General features: G+C 43.1%; 1 protein-coding gene across 7 annotated transcripts in view; it reads right to left on the bottom strand.

The window, feature by feature from the left end:
* Nucleotides 1-22,555, bottom strand: part of foxp2 (forkhead box P2) — a 103,966-nt gene that overhangs the window by 40,891 nt on the left and 40,520 nt on the right. For 5 of the 7 annotated variants that reach the window (XM_006780619.3, XM_035906773.2, XM_035906785.2 and 2 more), the window contains 2 exons: nucleotides 18,855-19,041; nucleotides 509-598 (listed from right to left, as the gene is read on the bottom strand). In XM_006780619.3, the coding sequence (XP_006780682.1) occupies nucleotides 509-598; nucleotides 18,855-19,031 (267 nt within the window). In that variant the 5' untranslated portion in view covers nucleotides 19,032-19,041. The remainder of the gene's footprint in view (nucleotides 1-508; nucleotides 599-18,854; nucleotides 19,042-22,555) is intronic. The other 2 variants (XM_035906789.2, XM_035906793.2) reach the window with 1 other exon arrangement.

Raw genomic sequence — 22,555 nt, 5'->3', positions numbered from 1 at the left:
ATCACTGGCATCAGATATAGACAGCTCTACAAATCAATAAGGTAAATTAGCGTTGAAAAGTGGAAATGAGAGGAAGTTAAAATTAGCTGTCTGTGTAACCCACTATCCAGGCTGACGTGGCTTTCAAATAATAACTAGCCTCTGAATTTTCTTGTGTCAACAGCATTATGGATCCAGTGTAGAAAAGCCATTTTGTCATTGTACCACATAACCTTGGGATATACTTGTGGTGTATTTGTACAGTTTCATGCATCGCGTACTCGAAAACAGCCAAATGGCCTGCAGATGAAACAATGCTCCTTGAGATCTGCCTCTGTTGTGTTTCTCTCGCGTCTGTGTGACGCTTCAGCTTCCCGGGGACCCGCTTGTCCAGACTTTAAGATTCCAATGACAGGCCCAAGGATTGCGTTGGCAAATCAAACACACTTTGTGCAACAGAGGAAATCTTCTTTTCGGGGGAGCATGTATTATGGATGGACTTAAGAGATTAGACAGGGAGCTGCTTTACCTGCAGTGGACGCTGCTTGTCCTGACTCTTTGGAGATTTCAGGCCACTGCCTGGCTGCTGCAAGAGTAATTGCCTCGCTGCTTGTAGAGCCTGGGAAGAAAAAAACACAAGACAAAAGACGGTGTTAAAAAAGAGAAAGAAATAGAGAGAGAGAGAGAGAGAGAGAAAGAAAGGTGCAGAGGAAAATAAACTATTAGATTTCCTAAAGCTGACAGTAGAGATAATTCAAATTTTCGCGGATGAAAACAGTCATCTCTGAGCGAAAGGCCTGTCAAACATCACCTCTTTCATTGTGACGTGGTTAACACTATGATATGTTTTAGTAACAATTCACAGAGCTGTGAGCAAGGATAAATACAGTTTGTCTAAAGCAACCCTGAAGAAGAGGGTGGGGAAGAGGGTGAGGCGGTGGGCAGGAGAAAAAAAAAAAAAACGGCAGAGTAGAATTGACCTGTCTAGTGTGTGCTCAACTGAAATACCCACTTCTCTCTGCAAATTACTGCCACATTTGCATATTCATAATATCAATTTGAAGTAGAGGCAGCACCATGTGAAGTGTCCCTGGGAGCTGTAATTAAAGTTGACAAAATCAACATCAGATTACATTTAGAGTGAATTAACTAGCAGCCCAGGTTTTACACTATGCATTAAGGGTGCTTATGCGCAGCGGATGGGTGATAGATAGAAAGATGAATAGATCGGTAGAGGACGAGAGGCCTTTCCCTGCCTGATGAAATTAGTTCGCAGCTGTTTACACATGACATGAAAAATTAGAAAAATCCTATTTGTAAATTGCGAAATTTGTCATCAACACCCTTTGATGTGTTTGCCATACATCGATATGATAGGAATCAGAGAGACTGCTGGGATATGGCGTAATTTATTTCTCTAGGGTTTGATGGGATTACAGACACCACCACCCCCCCCCCCCCCCCCCCCCCCCCCCCGGCCTGCTTGTGTGCGCTGAATGCGTGCGACGAGCAAGCACCAGCTTCACAGGTAACGGCGGCAGCTGGGCTAGCAGCTTCACTCAAATTCTTCAAGAGCAGATGGATGAAAGAGCCTGGCAGAAAAGAACATTGTGCACAGCTGCTGCTACTACTGCTGCTCCACACAAGCGTGTACCTTGTATTGTTCAGGCCCATGAGCATCAAGTGGGAGTGGAGAGAGGAAGGGGGGGGCACATGCACACAACACAACAACTTCACAGGTGTTTGGCTTTTTTGATGAAAAAAGAAGGGGACGAGGAGGAGGAGAAGCAAGAAATGGGGTTGGGGGGGGGGAGTAAAACTCAGATGGAGAGTGACACTTCCTCAGGAATCAGGGATGCTCATTTTATTTTCCAGCGCTTGCCAGTATCCATGACAACAGCTGCCTTGACAGGGCGTGCATATGGCGCAGCTCTGCCAGCTGGTGGGAACAATGTTTGAACTAGTACATTGAGATCCTGAGCAAACAGGAGGAGGAGGCAGGAGAGAGAGAGGGAAAAAAAAAAGTTGCCCCATCTTAACCCCTTTGGGAATGCAGACAACCCCCTCGATCAATTATGAAAAGACAGAACTGGAGGGAGGGGGGGATGATTGTAAAGGTGGAGGTGGTGCTGGTGGTGGTGTGGGGGTTCTGTCTGGCTGCTCAGGAGGAGCCAGGCTTTCTGGACTGAAGTAAACAAACACATTACACTGGCACTGGGTCCTAACTGCATTGATCTGTCTCCTTGGTAAGATGAGCCTAGTTGCCATTGCTTTGTGTGTGTGTATGTGTGTGTGCATGTGACATCTGTAAACTGAGCCTTGGCCTTTCTTATGAACACACACTAAAATACACATTAACACCTGCAGCAAGCAGGCGCAGACAGCCACATAAAGTTTTGTTGACAAACTGGATGTGAAATCAAACACCGCTTGACTCGCTTTTTCCTGAAAGACAACGCAAATTCTCTGAATGCAGCCAATCACGTCGCTAATTAAAAACACAGGGCCTAATTAATCTCGCCATGATTGGTGAATCAAAGTAATTATCAGGCTTATTGAGTCCTGCACACAGTAGTTAGAGGGAAGGCTGCTTGATGAGTGCAGCTCAAGGTATCTGTCAGGGGGAAATGTTTATCTGTGTGCGAATCAATAATGACTCGCTGTGTTATACCCAAAGTCAAGAGAGCCACTCAATATATTTCACACGGTCACGAGTACAAAGACAGAGATGTTTTTAACTGCGCTTCCAATATCCACGCCGAGTAAATACCGAGGGAGGTGCAGGCGTGAGAGGTGACGCGTGGGGGTGAAGCGGAGAGATCAACTACACCAGGCTTATTAGAAAAGAAGTCTGCTCAGACTGCATAAAGAGTCCCTCTCCAAACATAACACAGACCTTATCAACACCGGCCAAACTTTTCCAGAGTGGTTTGTCATGTCTCAAACTGTCTGTCACCTCTTCCGCGGAAGTGGGGTTAGCTATTTTTCAGAGAGCCTGTGATGGTGTGGAAGGCAAGGGAGGAATAAAAGTCCCGTCCCCTCACTTTCGCTGGCTCTGAGTATTCTGCCATTACAGTAAAAAGCACCAATTTGTGCCACCCACTTCCCACTCCACAGAGATGGTAAAGCTGAAGCCCATCTCAAAGCACAGAAAAGCACCAAATGCCAAGGAAAGTCATCAAAAGTTTGCTGAAGAGCTGCTGGAGCGGACAAAAACACAGACGAGTACAGACGCAGCGTCTATTTAACCTGGGTTGCTATGCACAAAAAAATGACATCCCCAGTCTATTAATGCACACATTGTATAAACAGCACAATGTGACACATTCTTCAGAATGAGAGCGCTAGCCAGACAGAGAGAGAGAGAGAGGGAGAGAGAGAGAGAGAGAGCCAGGGCCTGCTATATAAATAACAAGGCACTCAGAGGCATATTTGATGTTGATATCCATCACTGAGGTTGGAAAAAAAATAAGGAGGAGGGAAAATAACACAGAGCAACCGAGACCGCGACACGGGGATCCTTATGAAAATAAGATTCAGCCCAAATGGATCTGGTGTAATTGGTTTCAGATAGTGAGGTCAGGAGAAAGGCGATACAGGCAACTATTATGCGAAATGAACAGAGAAACAAGAATGTTTACACAGGCATTCCTCTTCTACATTAATAGGCATGCAGAGATCACCGGCGAGGAAGAAAAGGAGAGAGTGAGAAGGGGCTGACAGAAGGAAGGCGAGAGGGAGAAAACTGAAAATAAAAAAACCCATCCATTCACCCCTCACCTACAACTCCCCCCCCGAGTCTCCTAGCTCTATACAGAACTACAGTTCTATACAGAACTGGGTAATAAGCTACAGCCGTCATAGCACACCTTTGTAAGGAGCATGCAAAGATCTTAAACAAGCATGAAATACATTAGGAGGCCCTGTAATACTGGGCCAAACCATTACGAATCTCCAGATTGCTTATTGCATGTGGTGGTGGGAGAAGGGTGGGGAGTGGGAACAAAAAAAAAAAAAGTCATCCACTAAGAATGCCACTTTTTCAAATCCACCTGGAGACTGCACAATACGCAGCCATGACATTGGAATTGGATATATTTGAAGGGCTGTGACATTGTGTTTGGACAGTGTAGATCACTTCCTGGCTCCAGTCACATAGGGAGTTGTTGTTATTAGGGGGATATAGCCAATATTGGAATGATGACACAGGGATGAAATAAGCTAGCCTCAACAGGTACTTATTTACAGCGCCCGAGCCTTGACAGGATGTTTGCATGTTCCAGACAGTAGCTGTAAATAGTTGTTGATCAGTACGAAACAGGATTGCATCATAATAACACAGCCTTTCTGTGGCGTGCGGAACAGATGTTATGTGCGTATGCATGGGTGTGTATGTGTGTGTGTGTGTGTGTTGTAGGGAGTAAAAGGGCTGCTGTTCAACACTCGACTGTCGGCCAGAACAACTCCAGTCACGCTGACAGCTTTGACAACTCTCACACATACACTCTTGATGCATACGCACACACAGTACTGCACCAGCAGGCTTATCTATCTGCTTTCAGGGAACACATACACAAGGGGGTGGGGGTGGGGGCGGGGTGGGTGTGGGGAGGGGGTGTGTGTGCAGAAAAAGAAAAAGTGTGACTCTTTATCAAGCTAGAGGGAGTCACATGCCATGGAAAACAAGGCACAAACAGTTTAAGCTGAACAAACAAACATGGCTGATTGGACTGAGGCTGCTGGCCCGCTGGCAGGGAAGATATGCGCTGACACTCCATACCAAAATATTTACACCCTATCTCCTTATATAAGTGGATTCAGGGCAGATGGATGGATGGATATGGATTTGGAGGGGCTGGCTGGAGAGGATAGACAAATGAGAGGAGAAGGGAAACAGGATAAGATGTCCCATACAATGTTTGAATGCAAAAGTGGGGCCCGGAGTTTGTGGAAACAAGCAAAGTGCGACCAGAGAACAGCGCAGGGTTTCCATGCAAGAACAGGCAGAGCTTTGAGATTACAGAAACCCTTTTGAAGTTGAAGCTGAATTAAACTGAGCGTGAGTTTATTCAGGCGGGCCACAAAATCAAGCTCAGCTGCAGTCCTGGAAGCTCATCGTAATGCAGGGACTGCTGAAGATCCCATCAGCTAATTCCAGTGCTATCCCCACATCAATTTGATGATTTGATTTGATCAGCTGATACTGTTTCCAGCATACAGTTGTTCCACATCTGCAAGCCGCTTTGCAATCCACTTTCATTTCAGCATGTCCGTTGTCACTGATGCCAGCTCTGCTCTGCTACTTACCACCTGTCTTTTCCTGCATGTTCATTTAGTGGCAAAGAGGGCCCAGAACAGACACAAAGAGGTTCCTTTGACCACAGAAGCTATGGCCGATAAATCAAAGCAAAGGCAACAAGGCAACAATAATTCCACAAGCAAGGGTGAGAACACTGTGAAACTTTCTCTACCACATTAATGCATTTGCTATCAATTTTAAGCTTCAAGATCACAGTACACAGATGCTGCTGATACCACTCGCCTTAAGTAACTCACAGGAGTTGAAAGACTCTCTTCATAAAAGGTCAGGATTGATGACGGTGCCTCGGTGCATCAACCATAGCTCCAGATCCTGCTCTCTTATCACCTCCACAAAAAGCCCAAACAGAGCAAAACACACAGCTGGTTTCAGTCAACTCCCCCTGGTTGAGTGGTTGGATAGAAACTAAAAAAATGATGACTTCTTTTGACTGCAGATAGCAGCATGCAGAGTTAATGCAGGTGTTTGGATCTGCAAGCTGCATTTTTAAAAAGTTCTAGAAACCTATGGGTGAAATCTTAGAAAGAAAGAGTAGAGAAAAGGGGAAGAATGGAGAAAGTATGAATTTGGAAAGTATGTAGGAGTAATGAGCATTTTAATGTATGAGCCAATAAATCAACAGTCTGAAGTGAAAAAGGGACCGGGAGAGAGAAGGGGAGGGAGAGGTCCATGGAGAATCTGCTCGGGCCTCAGGACAGAGGTAAAGCTATCCAGCAGAACAATGGGCTTCTGTGTCCCACTCTGCTACCTCTATCTCAATATTTTCAGCAACTTCAGCTTCCTCTGTCTACATACAGCGGTATTTAGCCGAAAATAGAAATTAGATCGGTTTGTTGTGTTACTTATGTCTAAAACTTATATTGACTGCTTGTGCTGTTCATTTCCTTATCGCCTATTTGCTGCACTTTGAATTCAAGTCAAACTCCTTTCTCTCTCGCCTCCCTCCGCCCGCTCATATCACATTGTTCATTTCTTCTTCTCATCTTTTCTTTCTCCACCCTCTCTCACCTCTTGTTTATTGATTCTCTAGATTAAGAATTCTTAGGATAGAGGATTGTAACACACAAGCATCAAATTATTTTCGGGTGTGCTTATTTGCCTTTCCCTTGCATCTATTTGGCCTGTGTCTGTAGACAATTATGCCTACCCAGCCCCAGACTCAGGTGCTAATAATGAAGGACAAATAGAATCGTATGTGTAAACTTCTCCCACTGATGAAAATTTATATTAACTTTCTACCACAGTAAACAGAGCTGCATAGCTACACCGTCCCGGGAGGATTGACGAGATGAATTTGCTCGCTCCTACCCCAGGAAGAAGGCTCGCACTGGAGCGACGAGCGCGAACGCTAGGAGGGGAGCGGGGGTGTCTAAAGCTCCATTGTGTAACCTCGCGCTTATTTTTCCACTAACAAAGACAAAACGCGGGTCTGTTTTGCCCATCACAGTTAAAGTGTGCGTGTTTATGTCTGAAAGTTGAAGAGTGCATATGCACCGATGTGTCTGCTGAGACACTCTGAGGCCCGTGCCAGCAATAACAAGAGAGCACAGCCTGCTGTCGCTCACTGCAACCACTAACAGTCGCTAACATCCTACCTCCTGCTGGTGTCACTGTAGATATTCTGTGCAAATACAATGGTGTATCTGTTCTAGCAAAGGACGGCAGTAGTTTTTCTACTTTCAGGCTATAGATCTTCTTTTTTTTTTTTGCTTGAACCACAAAAGTCATCACAATAAGCATAGCTGCTCCTCAACTTTATAATTTCTTACTTTTGCCAAATCATATAGAGATAATAACTGCTTCTATCCATTGTCTCATTGCACCTCTTCCATGCTTCATTACCATTGAAACACAATTTACCCGCACAATGTACCTGCTTTCCTTGTGCTGTTTCTCAGCCGGTGGCTTGTCTTTAGTGTGACCTGTGCTGTACAACTCCATTTAGATAAGATGACAGCAGGACCATTCAGCAAAGGTCTTTATCTACTGCTGTTCCAAGGGAAGTCCTTTAGAGCCTGACAACAGCAAACCTCCACAATACACTATCACAAAGAGCAAGAAAAATAGAGACAGACACAGAGAGAAGAAACTGGGAACGTATTTGTGTGAGTTGAGCAAGACAGAGGTGTGTGTGTTTGAAAATGACACAATTTGTATGAGGTCAAATCTTCTCTTTGCAAAAGCAAGCCTGGAATTAGCTATAGCTTTTATTCTCTGTTTCTCCCACCGCATTAACATCGCAAAACACCATGTTCATATGCTGCCATAGAAAGGTCAGGAACAAATTAGAGCTCACAGCCAATCAATAAAAAGTTGTTCCGAGTGTCCCTTTTTATCTTGTGAAGAAACATTTCAATTGGTCTCTTCCAGGATGGCAACGTCTCTATACAAGGGATCACTTAGAGGTTTGGGAAGAATGAAAATAATATGAATCATATGCTATTGGCTTTGTGGTCATTACATCTCAGCACCACCACCATCAAAAACATCAAATGAGGTGAATATCATTTGGAAGAATGGAGTTCCAGAGGCTTGGTGAATCTATGCCAAGTTGCTTTGAAGCTGTTCTGGCTTTAAGATGCTTTTTCCTTTAATTTGTCAACCGTCTCTACATGGAATAGCTCTTTTTGCGCCTGATTTCATCTTCAGGTGATTATGGCTCGTCTACTGTTCACAGTTCCCGGCAAGTAGAGTTCACGCAGCTGGATGAATAACTGATATGTAATGTGGCATTCAGGCCAGCCATAGTTCATTTGGAAAAGGTGCTGAGCTGGGTGAAAAAAACTGGAACTATGGGAAAACAACCCCAATTGCTTAGACCCAGTTTCTTAAATGTAGTATGCTGATTATCCAGAACAGTTTGTATATACATTATATTAAAAATAGAAGTATTCGCCTTTTGCTTACTGTAGCTATTAAGGAAGCACACTCTTTTATATAAATAAATAAACAACCAGAGGTGATTAGTAAATAATCAGAACCCTGCAAAATGCAGACACCAGAAAGGATCAGCGTGTTGACACAAATGTGTGAGTCTGTGCACTGTACATAAGATGCGTGTGCACAAACAAAGTCCAGGAGCATAAGAGTAAATAAAAGGTTAGGTAAACCCCAGCACACCTCAGCTGGAGCATCCCTGGTAGGTAAACTGCATTTAAGTGCATTCCTCTCCCATTATACCACTGATAAAAATACCAAGTCAAAGCTCACACAAAACAATCATTAGGGAAAACAGGAAAGCTACTGAGTAGCAGTGCCCTACACCCTTCATGCCAAGGAAAACTCATTTAAATTGGGGTGATATCATTTAGAATCCTCAGTATTTGTTTGTGAGTGTGCATACGCAACTCAAGCCTTAAGTGCATCTGTATAAGACCCCCGTCTTGGGGGCTCTGCTGTTGCAGGTCAATAGTATAAGTGTCTGTCTGTCTCATCCTGCAGAGCTCAGGTTAAGTGTCGAGTCTAAGTGTTGCTGTCTCCTGGCATCATCGAAAGAGAGCACCCTGACCTTAGTGAATGAACTCACCTCACCCACACATACGGCAAATTTTCCAGCCGATTCAAGCAATTATTCTGCGTATAGATAGCAATCACAAAACAGCATATAAATTACTATGCGTGTGTGGCCTTAGATAATCCGTTGCAATGATTTTTACGTGTTCTTTTTTGCCCAACCGAATTCAATCCAATTTTCCTTCCACTAAAGCAAAGGAGCACAGACTTTTAATAGCCATTTGTACACGTTTATGTGACTACTTGGTCTTGCCATTAGCCCCCTGTCTCCTCATCTAGGCTTGCTCTCCATTGAGGGCAATGTATCTTTCAGTGAATGCCTCACTTCCCCGAAAGATCAGCTCAATAAATAGCCGCTGCATCTGCCTGTGGAAGGGCAATGGATCACCTTCACTCCCCCTGTTCTTTCTCTCAATCTCTTTTCTTATGTAACACCTATCTTGTCCTGCGCTCCTTCTCCTCCTCTCTTTCTTTCCTCCGATCTGCATTGTACCTCGGCGGTTGCCTTGTGAATATTCCAATTACAGCAATGTGTGTTTGACCTTTAAGTGAGCAGCAGAAGATATAGTTATCTGCCTTCCACTCAGACACCCAGCGTCTATCAATCAGTAATCCACCCTCCAGCCCCCACCACCCTCACTAGAACAGGCTACTAGACTCAGCTGGGTCTGGAGAAATGTGTGTGTGCGTGTGCACCCGTGTGTGTGTGTGTGAAAACTGAGAAAGAGATGGAGAGAGGGAGCTATCATGGGCACAAACTGTGACAGGGGTGAGGTAGACAAAGAGGCTTGGAAAGCTTTACTGATAAAAAAAAATGCATAAGGTTTGTGCTTGAGTACATAAATGTATACCACACAAACAGACTCACACAAGAAAGAAAGAAAGAGATGTTAAACACTTTTTTTCTTTAATCTGCCAACAGCCTGACTGGGCCTTACTTCCACAAACAAAGACTTTTCCAGCATCCTATATCACGCTTCTAAGAACAAGCAAGCGTGAGCAGAATCATACTTCTTTAGTTTCATTCTTGTGCCCACCCTTTTTCCAAAAGGCTAATCTACATCTTTCATTGAATCAAGAATGGAAATTCACAAGAAATGCTTCTTTTTCAATTTCATGCTGAAGTAGCTCAAGTTAGTGGATGTAATTTCTCCTAACAAGAAAATTTATCACTCTGTCGCACTCTTAGTCTGGTGACTATGTGAGAACAGGGCCTCCGTTTTGCTTTTCTTTTTTTTCTTCCCCTCTCTGGGCTTTGATAAATGTGCCAAAAGCATGATCATTCCCTTCATAGCACTCCATACAAGGACAGAACAATTACAGTGGGTATTAAATAAATAAAACCTATGGCTAAAATTTGTATGAAAGATAAATGACATAATTTAAGACTTTGATAAAAACCTTACAAAATTAAGTAAGGGCTAAGCCAATGGGCGAATGGGGGTTGTTCTATACAAATGATAGAGACCTCAACTTCTGAGTCTAAATTATGCGATACTCTGTGAAAAAAAGAAAAGAAAGTTCTAGTTATTTTCTGAGGAATTTTCTCCTCACACACTTAAAACCTGTGCCAACAAAGAAGTATTTCCTTGCTGTGACAGAAATTCTGGCGAGGACTAACGATGCAAGAAAAACTCCTACAAATCCATTTGAAGTTTTTGTGCAAATTAGGATTATCGGGTTCACGCTGAATTGGATGATGAAGTCCAAACAGGTGAAAAGGAATGCGCGAAGAATAGTATCGCAGAAACAATACCACGCATGGCCAAGCCACCAGGCTAATGTATATTTATCATGTAAACTTCTGATAAATGCATATGCAGAAACAATCAAATCTCTGGCTTTCCATTGGAAGATTTCGCACTACAGACTCAAGCGTGAAACCAATATCAGCTTAGTGTCTACTCAAGCTTGAAGTGCTGCGCCTAGCCCACAAAGCATGTTCTGCATATGCTCATGGGCGTCATTTTTATTAGGGTGGAACAAGCAGCTTTCCACTGCTATCACTGATCAATTCGTGTGAGTTAAGTCCCCAGTGTGGGTAAATAAGCAGTGGTTAGTTCTTGATGAGGAATGGCAGGCTGTCTGAGCATGAACACAGGCTGGAGAAAGGTGGGCCTGTCTATCTCTACTGGAATGGATTCCTAGCGTGACTTCTATTATTAACCTCTGTACATCTTATTCTCTGTATTTACCCAAAAATGACACATTTTAAGTAGCGTCTTCTGACTGACTTTATAATTGTTACATTTGTCTTAATGTAGAAATACAGCAAGCCTGGCATTATTATTATTAAGTTGTAAATGATACAGATAGCACTCCACCTTGACTGCAAAAGTGAGGACCTGACCTTGGCTGATACACTTTTAAAAGCCACCAGCTTCAGCTCTAAAGCCTGCAGTGAAGAGAGCCAAAGCCAGCGCTAAGTGACATGTCAGTTTGCCTGTTTGGAGCTTTCAAATTCCCCACGGCCTGAGCTTATTTACTACATTTGTATGAAAAGCTGCGAAGAGGAGAGGGCTGAGAGCCCAGCTGGCTCTCTTACATATGTATACAGTGTTTGGAGGCAATGTGTAAAGACCATCTCCCCCTCCCCTTGTAGAGCGTAGTGTTACAACTACAAACAACTTGGGAGAAGGATAGAGCCATTTATATATTCAAAAATGGGTCAGGGATGGAGGTAATCGGAGCAGCAGGAAGTGTTAACAAGTGCAACAACAACAAAAAAAAAAAAAAGAGAGAAAAAACTGACGATACCTGGAATCTGCACAGATTCGGGCGCTTTAGAGAACGAGAGCACCGGTGACATTAAAGATGCTGCTTCTTCTTCCTAGTCATCTTCTTAACCAGATTTGAAGTCATTTTAATATTAGTTAGAGGAAGGAAGGGGGTGATACACAACAAACCATCGGGCATGCGTTTCAGAGTCTGATTTGTTACTATTCATGACTAAAGCAGAGAGGAACTGTAATACTAGACATGCTTGTTAAATTCACAACACTCCAAAGCTGCCTTCTAGCAAATCCTGTCTTTTGGTTGTCAGCTTAAGACACCCCAGCATATGCATATGTAGGATTTTTAAGCTCTGTTAAATGGATAGCGGTGTCGTGGCCTATCAAATGACTATAAGCCACTTGCCTTTTTTGGGGGGGGTGGGGGGGGAACCATTTCCAGAAAATGCAGTCAGCAATGCGATACGTCGTATGCATCGGAAAGCATCCCCCTGACACACATGCACACACACACATGCACGTGTTTTCTTCATCCTCCTCTTAACTCCACATTAGAAGAAAACAGAGGCATTTAAATGTATGTATTCAGGCTGTGTGTGACACTAACACTCCACCCCACCATATTAATGACTGGTACGCAGTTTAAGCCGACGACAGGGGAGTGGCAATAAACAATGACAGAATGCTCGTTTTCGATTGTGAGGCCGCGAAAGATGATACACTATTCAACACCGAGCCAGTTTGCAAATAAATTATTGTGAAGGGTATTGAGCTGAAAGAATTGCTCAGTCCCCTCAGAGTATGTCACAGTGTGTGTGTGTATATACGTGTGGCTGTTTATGTGTTTGTGTCTGCGTGAGTGGACTTATAGATCCAGTGCCATTTATTTCCCTGAGTTGGACCAGGGCAGTTAGGGAGGCGTAAAAGGAAATGAGTTGTGAAGTGGCCATTGATCCTGGCCTGCACGAGGTTAGCTAGAGACTGGAGGACTATTGGCCACAGTGTGTGCTGCTGAATGACTGCCTCTTATTTACACGGAGGAGGTTAACGCTGGCTTAGTCATTTATCACTGAGCTACTGCACTATATAAGAAAAAAAAGAAAAGAGAAAAAAAGTGTGTCAGGTCAAACACAAGGCCTAATCTAAGCTGAATGAACTAGATTCCATTTAATGTATTCCTATATAATTGCATGGTAATGTCTTTTCTTTCTTTTTATATTTCAGTTAGTCAAATGAATATCATTATTTACAACTGTAGTAATTTGGATTAAGAGAACTGGGTTTATTCAGGGCAATCTGCATACATGCAAACCATAAAGTGCACAGAACGCAGCATGGAAGAAGGAATTGTTGTGGAAGTGGGTTGTAAAGTGGCTTGCATCAACTTAACTAAATTGTGGGATCTGTCAGTTGGATGACTTGAAAGGTATCATCTGAGCCATCATTTGATTTGAACCAGCGCTGAAATCAGTTGATCTGACATGAATGCTGCAGAGCTCAAACTAACTCTTTTCTTGATTCTTTTTTTTTAGCAGAAAATAAACAGTTACACTAAAGTCAACTTTTAGCGGTGAACCATATAAACGCAAGCCTGCACGTGCACACACAGAGCAGGATCTGTTTTCTTCTTCTTGTGCCACCTTTAACCCGTATACTCATCTGACCTTACTGCAACTGCTTGAGGATAAGATGCCCGTAAGTGTTTATTTCCAGCAGATTTCCACTATCTCTCTTCATCCTCTCTTCTCAATTCCTCCATCGCTTGCTTTCCCCGCTCTCTTACTGTCCCTTTCTCCTCGTCTCTCTTTCAAGCTTTGCAGCTTGACATTTCGCCATGCTCTCAAGGGACACCCGCACGAAATGGAGTTACTGGGAGAGCGCCACTGTAAATTCCAGAAGGCCACATGTAATGTGTCTTAAACATAGATGGACAGGCCAGGTTTCTGCGAGCTGAAGAATAAGAAGGAGGGGGGGAAAAGGCAGAGAACGGGAGACAGAGGGAGAGTTGGAGGAAGAGGTGGTGTCTAGATAGATAATAGAATAATACTGTGTTTTGTCTGGGGAAGCATGAGCAAACAGCAGCTATGCTGTCATTCACATCCTATATCTTTAGTGTCATCGCAAAGGGGGAAACTACAGGCCTATATGTCACAGGCCTGTATGTACTATTCTGTGGGGACTGTCTGCTGATAGCCAGGCTTGAAATAAAAAGAAGGATGACTTTCATTGTAAATAAGTCAGACACAAGGATTGCCAGAGAAGAACTGCCTTTTCGCTGAAAGGGGAAATAATTTTACAAAGACATATAGTACACGCTGCTTTCCTAATGCTTCTCCTGCCTTTACAGAAAAACCTTATCTTCACACAGACGATGATGGTTAACAAAAGGCTCCTTTATGAAATCGTTCATATTTCAGTGGAGGTCTTTCTCCTGTCCTGAGAGGTGATTGATGCATCAGGCCAGGGCCAGTGTCTTATTTACACAGTTGAGTGGGGCAATCTCAGGCCTGAAAGATAAACCTAATGAGCTTCTTTGTGTAAGGGTGCAAATGAGAGACACCATCCTCCCCTCCCTCCTTCCCTATTCCATCCAAAGGGACAGTCTGGGTGATTAGGCCTTTAAATTATGCTCAAGGGCAAAGCCCAGATTTGCATCTTAGGTATGTGCGTGTTTGTCTGTGTGTGTGTATGTGTGTGTCTCTCTTGCTTCTCAAATACAGTACAAGGAGACAGACAGAGAGGCAGGTGAAGGGCATAGAGAGAAAGATGCTCGAGGCTTGTTTATGGGGAGGGATGGTAGGGGAAGACTGTGTGTCAGTACCCAGTTTATACTAAACAACAAACTTGAGTTGTTATAAGAGGAAGATGAGCTCATATGTCTGTCAAATAAGAGCGAGCACACCTACACACACACACACACACACACACACACACACACACACACACATTGTCATTTTGTCCTTTGTCTGTGGGGTAACTTTCTCCCTAATGACTTTCATTTTGGGGAGAATTTAATTTGCCCCTAAACCCTAAATACTACCCATCACTTGCTGTCAGATTTCTCATCCCTTCCATTTCCTCCAGCTAAACAGCTAGGAAGGCAGGTTAATTGCTGTCACTCTCAAGTTGGACCACTGCCTAGCTCTTGTGTAGCGACAGGGGTAGCCTAGAAGTAAGATGGCACCTTGGCGCACTTATTGTAATTTATGTCAAAATGCTGCACTCATTTAAATGGGGTTGGATAGTTTGCATTTTGCTGCATCATGTGCCTCAGGAAAACGGTAAAACGCATACCTAACCAGTTTACCAACATGTAGAACTCTGCCTCTGTCAGCCATAAGTGGCACCTTTTGAACAAAATAAATATTTGGCCAGCAAGCAAGCAAGCAGAAAGCACATTGCATGCAAAAAAGAAAATATAATTAATTTAAAAAAAATCACAGGAGCAGGTTTTTGAAAATACAAAAATATGAAGCCAGCATTTTCTAATTATACTGGATTTTAATGAGTGAAGTCTTTAGACTCGTAGCAGATTGCAGTGGTTGTTCATACAGCTGTCTTTGGTTACAGTGGCTGACCCAACCATAATACATTAGCCTTCCATGCTTCCATGTTGCTCTGAATATCAATATATTTCCTACTGTAGGAACTCAGCCCATTTAAAGGAGGGCAGCAGTTCTGAGCATTGGCTCATCAATCCCACTGATAACCCTGGCAGGATTAAGTCTACAGAACACTGTAATCAACTAACAGGCTCATTATAGGGCATTATGTTACAGACCCAAAGATCGATGCATGACTTCCATGTACATACTTGGCAGCGTATACTATTAAAACATAAAGCTAACTCCGGTCAATGACAAATAGATTGCTACTATGAGCTCAGCACATTTTTTTTTTTTTTTGCTCTACAAGAGAGCTTTTATAGTGATCATTTTGCATAGCAATTAGAGCTGTGTAACATTCATCATTTGCTCTGATACATATCTGCAGCTGGCAAATTGCAATCAGATACAGTGGGTATCTAATCTGTGATCTCAAATCAAATTAGGTCTATTTAGACAACCTTGGGAACGGGGTGATGAAACCCTGACAGAAATTAGGGACTGGAAATTTAATTGTGACAATGGTTATTATTCAGATAGCTGGATAACGAAATGTGTGGCTTTTACACTGAACACAATGACCTGCATAAAAACGAAAGACATTCAAATTTGTAAAAGATATTCACTTTATCTTAAATGAAATAATAGTGGATTATTATTAAAGGAAAATCTCAACTTTTGACATCTGGATGTGGAAAAACTGTGTGCGTTACTTCATCTTGATCTTACAGACTTTGGCCGAATCTAAGGTGTCGAGACCTGAAGATGCTGCTTTTCTAATTATAGCTGCAGGTGGTATTTTGGAGCTGCTAGGTAATGGCAGAACCCATAGGGACAGTGGAGAATTCATCAGTGCTTATTATTAATCATCCCCCCAGCAGCGTGATGAGAGGCTGCAGCTTCTATACCCAATGGACCACTCAATGTCATTCCAAATGTGGGTGGAAAATTACATTCAACTGCATTCCTTCAAAATGGACTCGGAGCAAACGTGGATAGAATTTTTTTCAAGCTGCATTGAAGTGTAAAAAAAGTGCATGTATATATGGTTGCATGCATATATGGCCACACAGGGTCCATGCTGCATATACACCTGTCAATATCACATCCGTCAGACACACAAAAGCAGCAGTGCTCAGTGCTAACAGATGAATATATAAAATATATTTTTTTTTAAAATCTAACCTCATCCTCTTGTTGAACTGTGCTTGCAGTGTGAGCACACCACAGGAAGTGTGTGAAGTTAACAACACAGGGCCCCTGTTTTAAAAAGCCTCCAGAGACCTGTTAGCCGGACTGCTCATTTCAATGTGTCTCTCTCTGGGTTGGGAGAAGGCTCGGGCTGGCCTCTTTACGAGGCGCATACTGTCATACACCCCCCCCAACCCCAACCGCACACCATCACAGCTCTCAGCCGTATGTCCATCTCACAGACTTAACTAGACACCTTATGCTTACATTGCTTTTTTCCCACCTCTCAGTGCTGTGGCCTTTTTAAAATTTTTAACAGCACTTTTTTTTCATTTTCACTGACAGACACACTTTTATCCATTCTTTTCAATTACATTTTGAGTACACAGTCTAATATCTCTAAATCTACTGCTCAGATTGCAATTTTAATAAAATGAAACATATAACATGAAATGTAAAGCAATTCAAAGTTTTCTCAGGGATCACCTTTATCTTAGGATTTCTCTCCTGATGGGAATGGTCTCTTCCGTAATGACTGTGCTCTGTTTCAAAGGACACTAGGACTCACTGTGTGGTTTGAGTATGAATCTGATGTGAATCGCATGCTACGGCCTTCAAACCCACTCGATCTCAACCCGATTAAACACCTCTGAGAGACGACGTGTCAGACAGTACTCTTCACCACCATCATCAAAACACAGAAAAGGGAATATCTTTTTAAAAGAATGGTGTTCCATCACTCCAGTAGAGTTTCAGAAACTTGAAGAATCTGCGTCAAGGTGCCTTAGAGGCGTTCTGGTCACACATGGGCGCTCAACACCTTACTAGGGCGCTGTGTTGGTTTTTCCATTCATTTGTCAAGAAAAAGAAGAGAGAATTACCGAAATCTACCCAACGTCTTCAAATGCACGAGTGATGCCTGAGAGAAGGAGAGGTCTGACCCCAATCATACGTGTGTGTGTAGGAAGAGTGGCAGAGTGGTGATAAAGCAGGAGGATGAGGCCACAGTGCTATAATGCAGCTGAAGCCACCAGCAGGGGTGAATAGGGTTGTGGAAAATGGGTGTTTGGATGGTATGGGGCTTTTGGGGAACAGAAGAGGTGATGGTGGACTGGGGGGGGGGGAGTGCTCCAGGACAAGCTTCATTTTGCTACACTGAATAGCCCGTATACACACATGCAGAAACTAGAAACTCATCGACACGTATTGTTCCGCCCTCGCCAAATTGACCACAGGGCTTCAGCTGCCACCGAAAAAAAGAAGAAAAGAAAAATTCACATAAATACAAATACACACTTGCATGAAAATTTCACCGTTAGCCCAAAGGACAGCACGCATCGTTACAAAACCCGCGGTGTTGTCCTCCATGTACCCCAAAGCATGGCCCTCTGACCTAACCTCCCACTGCTCTTTTGGCAAACTGTCAAAGCCATCATTCACCGTGAAAAGACACGAGAGACACTTGACTCCTTTACTCTGCTGGCGACTGACTTTCACAACTCCTGCCCCCCAACCGCTCCACCACCCTCCCCCCGCACCCTGCAGTTAATTCACCCTCAACTTGCTGTGACTGAGATGAATAGCAGCGCTACAATGAAACATGTGTTGGCAGGGAGAAGAAAAAAGCAGGCATCAAATATTCGTGATCAGCGGTGACTCTAAGAAGCGCCATTTAATAAAATCAATACAATAACTAACTAAACTGGGGAAAAACTGTAAAAAGTATATCTAAAGTATTTGCTAGTTGAAGGGAAGTGAAGATCGGAGACTGCAAGCTATAAATCAAAAGCGTCCCGGTCAAAGGTTTCTCTCCTGCTGGTGGGTCTGTGGTTAGAATGTCTGCATCTGTGTGAGAGCCTCCAACTAGTGGCGAGTTAGGAGGCCCTCTGGTGGATACAGCGCAGCCATGACATACACACCCATGCATATGCGCGCAGATACACACTCTCCCTGTCCAAACTGGTCCGTTTGATGCTCCAACACACTCTCTCTTTCTCTGTCCTCTCTCCCTCTGCCGTGCACTTTTTCTCTGTCTCACACACACGCACTGCATTTCTCACATGGCCTCACAGGGCAGCAACAACCCCCAATATATTCCCAAATTCAAATGCTAGTGGAAAAAAACTAAGCAAGACATGAAATAAAAAAATAACAGCTGCATTTCTAAACTAAAACAGTAGCAGCAAAACACTCTGTGCATCATCTGGAGGCAGCAGCTTCAAGCAGAGCACGCTGTCAGCACAACAAACTGCCGAGAACATTTACCAACAACCTAAACAGCCTCTTATATAAACAATGTGTTTTCCACATGCTTAAAAAACAACAACGCCACACACATACACAAAACAACATCATTCATTGTGCCTCCTGCCTATGTAGAACACCCCAGCGCTGCCTGAGAAGAGAGCACAGCAGAGCGGAGAGGTAGAGCGAGGGGGAAACGGAGTGTGTGAGGGAGAGAGAGCGGCAGAGTGAGAGAGAGAGAGAGACGAGACGGGGAGAAACACAACTTACCTGCTGTTGTTGCAGATGCAGCAGCTCGACTGTGCTTACTTCGCTGCTTGTGTCACCAGCGCTTGATCTCCCATCTCTACTGCCAGCCTCTAATTGGCTGCTGCTTAGGGTGCTCATTCCATTTTGACTCATTGAACTGTTGCTTATTGTCTCTGTGGCCGACTCCTGCATCATCATGATTTAAAACCTAGAAGTGATTAAGAGGCACCGGTTAGGGCTCTTCTTGTTACAATTCCCCCCTTTTTTTTCCCTCCTATTTTTTTTTTTTTTACGCTTCCATTATCAAGCCCTCAGTCCCCCTCTGCAAATTAAAGCATTTAAAGAAGAGGGAGGGGGGGAAAAGGAGAAAGGGGGGATGCAGGAGGAGCAATTATGCATTCATTGTGTAAATGAAGCAATACAAAGAGATGCATGTCCTGGTGCTTTCTGAAATGGGAAGAATATCTAAATGTGGTTTTAAAGCCACTAAAATTTGGCTGTAAATCAGAGCACCTGCATTGCTTTATTAGTATTTGCATTATTAAAAACACATAATACACTGGTAGGAATTAAAGGCAAAAAAAATATATATATAAATAAATAAAATATGGGATTCTTAAATAACATGTGCTTAATTCTTAATATCTCCATTGCACTTTGAGGACGGCCAGGCACCACGGACAGAAAATACAGAAGCGAGGGCACTCTTAAAATATTTGCCGTCTGGAAGCTGTCCGATTTTTCGTGTGTTTCGCATCTGAATGAAGTTGCCTAATGACGCAAGGCTAATCATGCAAAATTAAAATTTGGTGGCGGGGAAGAGGAGGAGGAGGTGGAGGAGGCGGCACCAAATCACATGGTGCAGGGCTGGTGATGAACACCATAATGGGTTTGTCATCCTTGCTGTGGCTAAAGAAAATCTGCCTCGCAGGCTTCCATAGAGAAAGAACGCTCATAATTCATCTTATTGGCTTGAATCATGTTTTTCTCCACTCTCTTCTTTAATCAAACCTTATACATTCATTTATTTTACCACATTTAAAAAATAAATAACTCCGGTGTCGATGAGATGCAATCAAAGTTTCTGCTGGCAGATTTACAAGTCAAAGCCACATTTTAAAAAGTGTAAATAAATATAGGAAATTGAATTAATTCTGTCAGCATCTATTAGATATGGAAAAACTTGGGTAAAAATTGAGAAGAAGAAAAAGGGGATGAAGAAAGGATTCTATCATGAATATCACTAATGATTGTGCTAAAAACAGCATAAATTATGCATATTACCTCCTCTCTTTCCAGTAATAAATGTTTTATCATTATCCCCTGCATTTAATGCTCTGTACCTTCGCTGGGGCAGAGAAGAGCAGCGCCAACATCAGTTCTCACAATAAATAAAAGACAACTTAAGCACTCCGCAATCACAAATTGTGTGCAGGAGAAAGAAATTCTGAAATGCTGAAAATTAAAATGGGGAAAAAATAATGTGAGACAATTAATTTTTAAAAATATACCCCTTTTTAAAAAAAACATAATATAGTGACTCTCTTATGGAGGAACCTTGCTTTAAAAAGCTGTTAATATTTCCAGTCCTATTACTATTTTTTACATTTTAAAACAAATATTTTTACAGCTTCTTTTTCTCCACCACCACCACGACTGAATCCATATATATGCAACCAGAGAGGGACAAACAATGATAATGATTGTGTGTGAATGCGCTTTTTTGTGTGTGCATTTGTACCCAGCCCACATGGGTACCGTGTGTATTCTTTGGCCTGTAAATACCATTTTAATAGAAGTGTGTACACGTCCCTTCACTGTGTTTGTGTGTGTGTGTGCATGTGTGAGTGTTTGACGAGGGGCAGATACAGGACAGGCCTTAAAGGATGTCCACAGCCAGGATAAACAGGATCTAGGCAGGGAGAACAAACAGGGCTGAGCTATTACACAGAGCAGGGCGACAGCTGCCCGGGACACAAGTAAATAGGGAAGAGGCCAGGACGAGGCGTGCTTGTGAACAAACAGGCCCCTGTTTAACACCGCAGCGCTCACTACTGATGGAGAGAGACGCAGTAAAAGAAGGCAGAGATAGACAGAAAGGGTGGGGGATGACGAAGAAAGGCAGAGGAGAAGAATGAAAGTGAAGGAGTGCGAGAGGAAGAGAGGGTGTGGGATGGAGAGAGGGAGGAAGGTGGTGATGTTTTCAGGGGGGAGGTAGAGAGGGAGAGAGAGAGAGAGAGAGAGAGAGAGAGAGAGACTGGCACAATGTGACATCCAATCCGGTGATGAATCTCAGCATAAGAAACTCAAGGCTGCAGCCGAGATCAGCCGGCTAATAAGTATTCAAATTAGGCATAAATTTTACATGCCCAATGTTTAAAATATTCAGAGAAAGACTGTCTGATTGCCTTTACTATGATTTTATGAACATTCTAATGGAGCTTGGATCTCTCTTTTTTTTTTTTCCTGCTTTCTTTCTTGGACCGGCGACGGATGTTCGGAAAACCTGAAGATATAAGAGACGAGGAAATGAGGATTTTTAATAACATCTGAATGCAACGCAAACTATGGTGGAAATCCAAGGAAAATTGCTACTTTGATATTAACAAATCAATGTGATTTTACTCTTTTTTTAAAGAAAAACCTGAGCTCACATCAGATTACTATTTATAAAAAGTTAAAGTCAAATAAAGAAAAAAAGGGTTAAAAAAACTGTTAGAAAAATCTGAATCTGAATACATAAATAATAAGATGGCCAGCTTAATCTCAACGCTATAATCTTCCTCACCTCCTCCAAAATAAAATCTGCAACATAATGATAATGCAGATATATGCAAAGTATATTCGCAGAGATCAGATGGTGCTTTAACCTTAATGACAGCAGTGAGATAAATTAATTAGCCATCTAAAGGCGGCATTCAAATCTGCCAATTAGAATGTCAATTAGAAACACAGCCAGGCTGCAATGACGAGCGGGCAACCAAGCTGTGGATCTGACTGTGGGGGTGATGGAACTGTCACAGATAGACACACGCACACATACACGGGTGTGTGTGCGCACAAACACATGCACAATACTCGAGAGTGACAATGCTCTGCACCTGGGGGCGTGACTGTATGAAGCATGCATGTAAGACTGCGTCTGTATATGTGCATGAGCCCACCACGGTGCCCTCTCCCTGAGGGGTACCAGCCCTGACCCCAGCTCAGCCTGTCCTGAACCAACTGGGTTGGAAGGAACCACGTCACCTCCAGCTACAATATCCGCCAAGGCCGTCGTTCCAATGTGGCTGCTTTAATGCTGCATGAGTGAGGCTCGCCGGCTGCCGGCTTGCCTGCACGTGTGTTTGACATCCATAAATTGGTGTCCTGCATTTCAACACACCCGCTATTTGATGCCATTTCCTCAAGCCATAATCTTCCAATGAGGGAGAACCTAGACCACTTATTATCATGATCGGAAGCAAAGAGGAAGCCTGTTATTACCTGGTAATATGCTGGTAATTCTGCAGACGTATAGCTTTGGGAAGGAAGATGACAGTGATACTCGGCGTTTGGGTTATAAGAGATGAAGATAGCTTTGAGCTCTCTAAATTTACTGTCGCTGAAGGCACCAACATTTCTATTAAGATAGAGGTTCAACAGAAAGAAAAAAACACTTCATTTTGCAAAGCTTCAGAGCAACTCCAGCTTTTGTCTCATTTCGTGTGCAACTCTACAAT

The sequence above is a fragment of the Neolamprologus brichardi genome, chromosome 17 (assembly GCF_056152115.1).
Source record: "Neolamprologus brichardi isolate AB-2024 chromosome 17, ASM5615211v1, whole genome shotgun sequence".
Taxonomy (NCBI): domain Eukaryota; kingdom Metazoa; phylum Chordata; class Actinopteri; order Cichliformes; family Cichlidae; genus Neolamprologus; species Neolamprologus brichardi.
The sequence above is the reverse complement of the archived record's forward strand: the minus strand, read 5'-3'. Positions and strand labels throughout refer to the sequence as shown.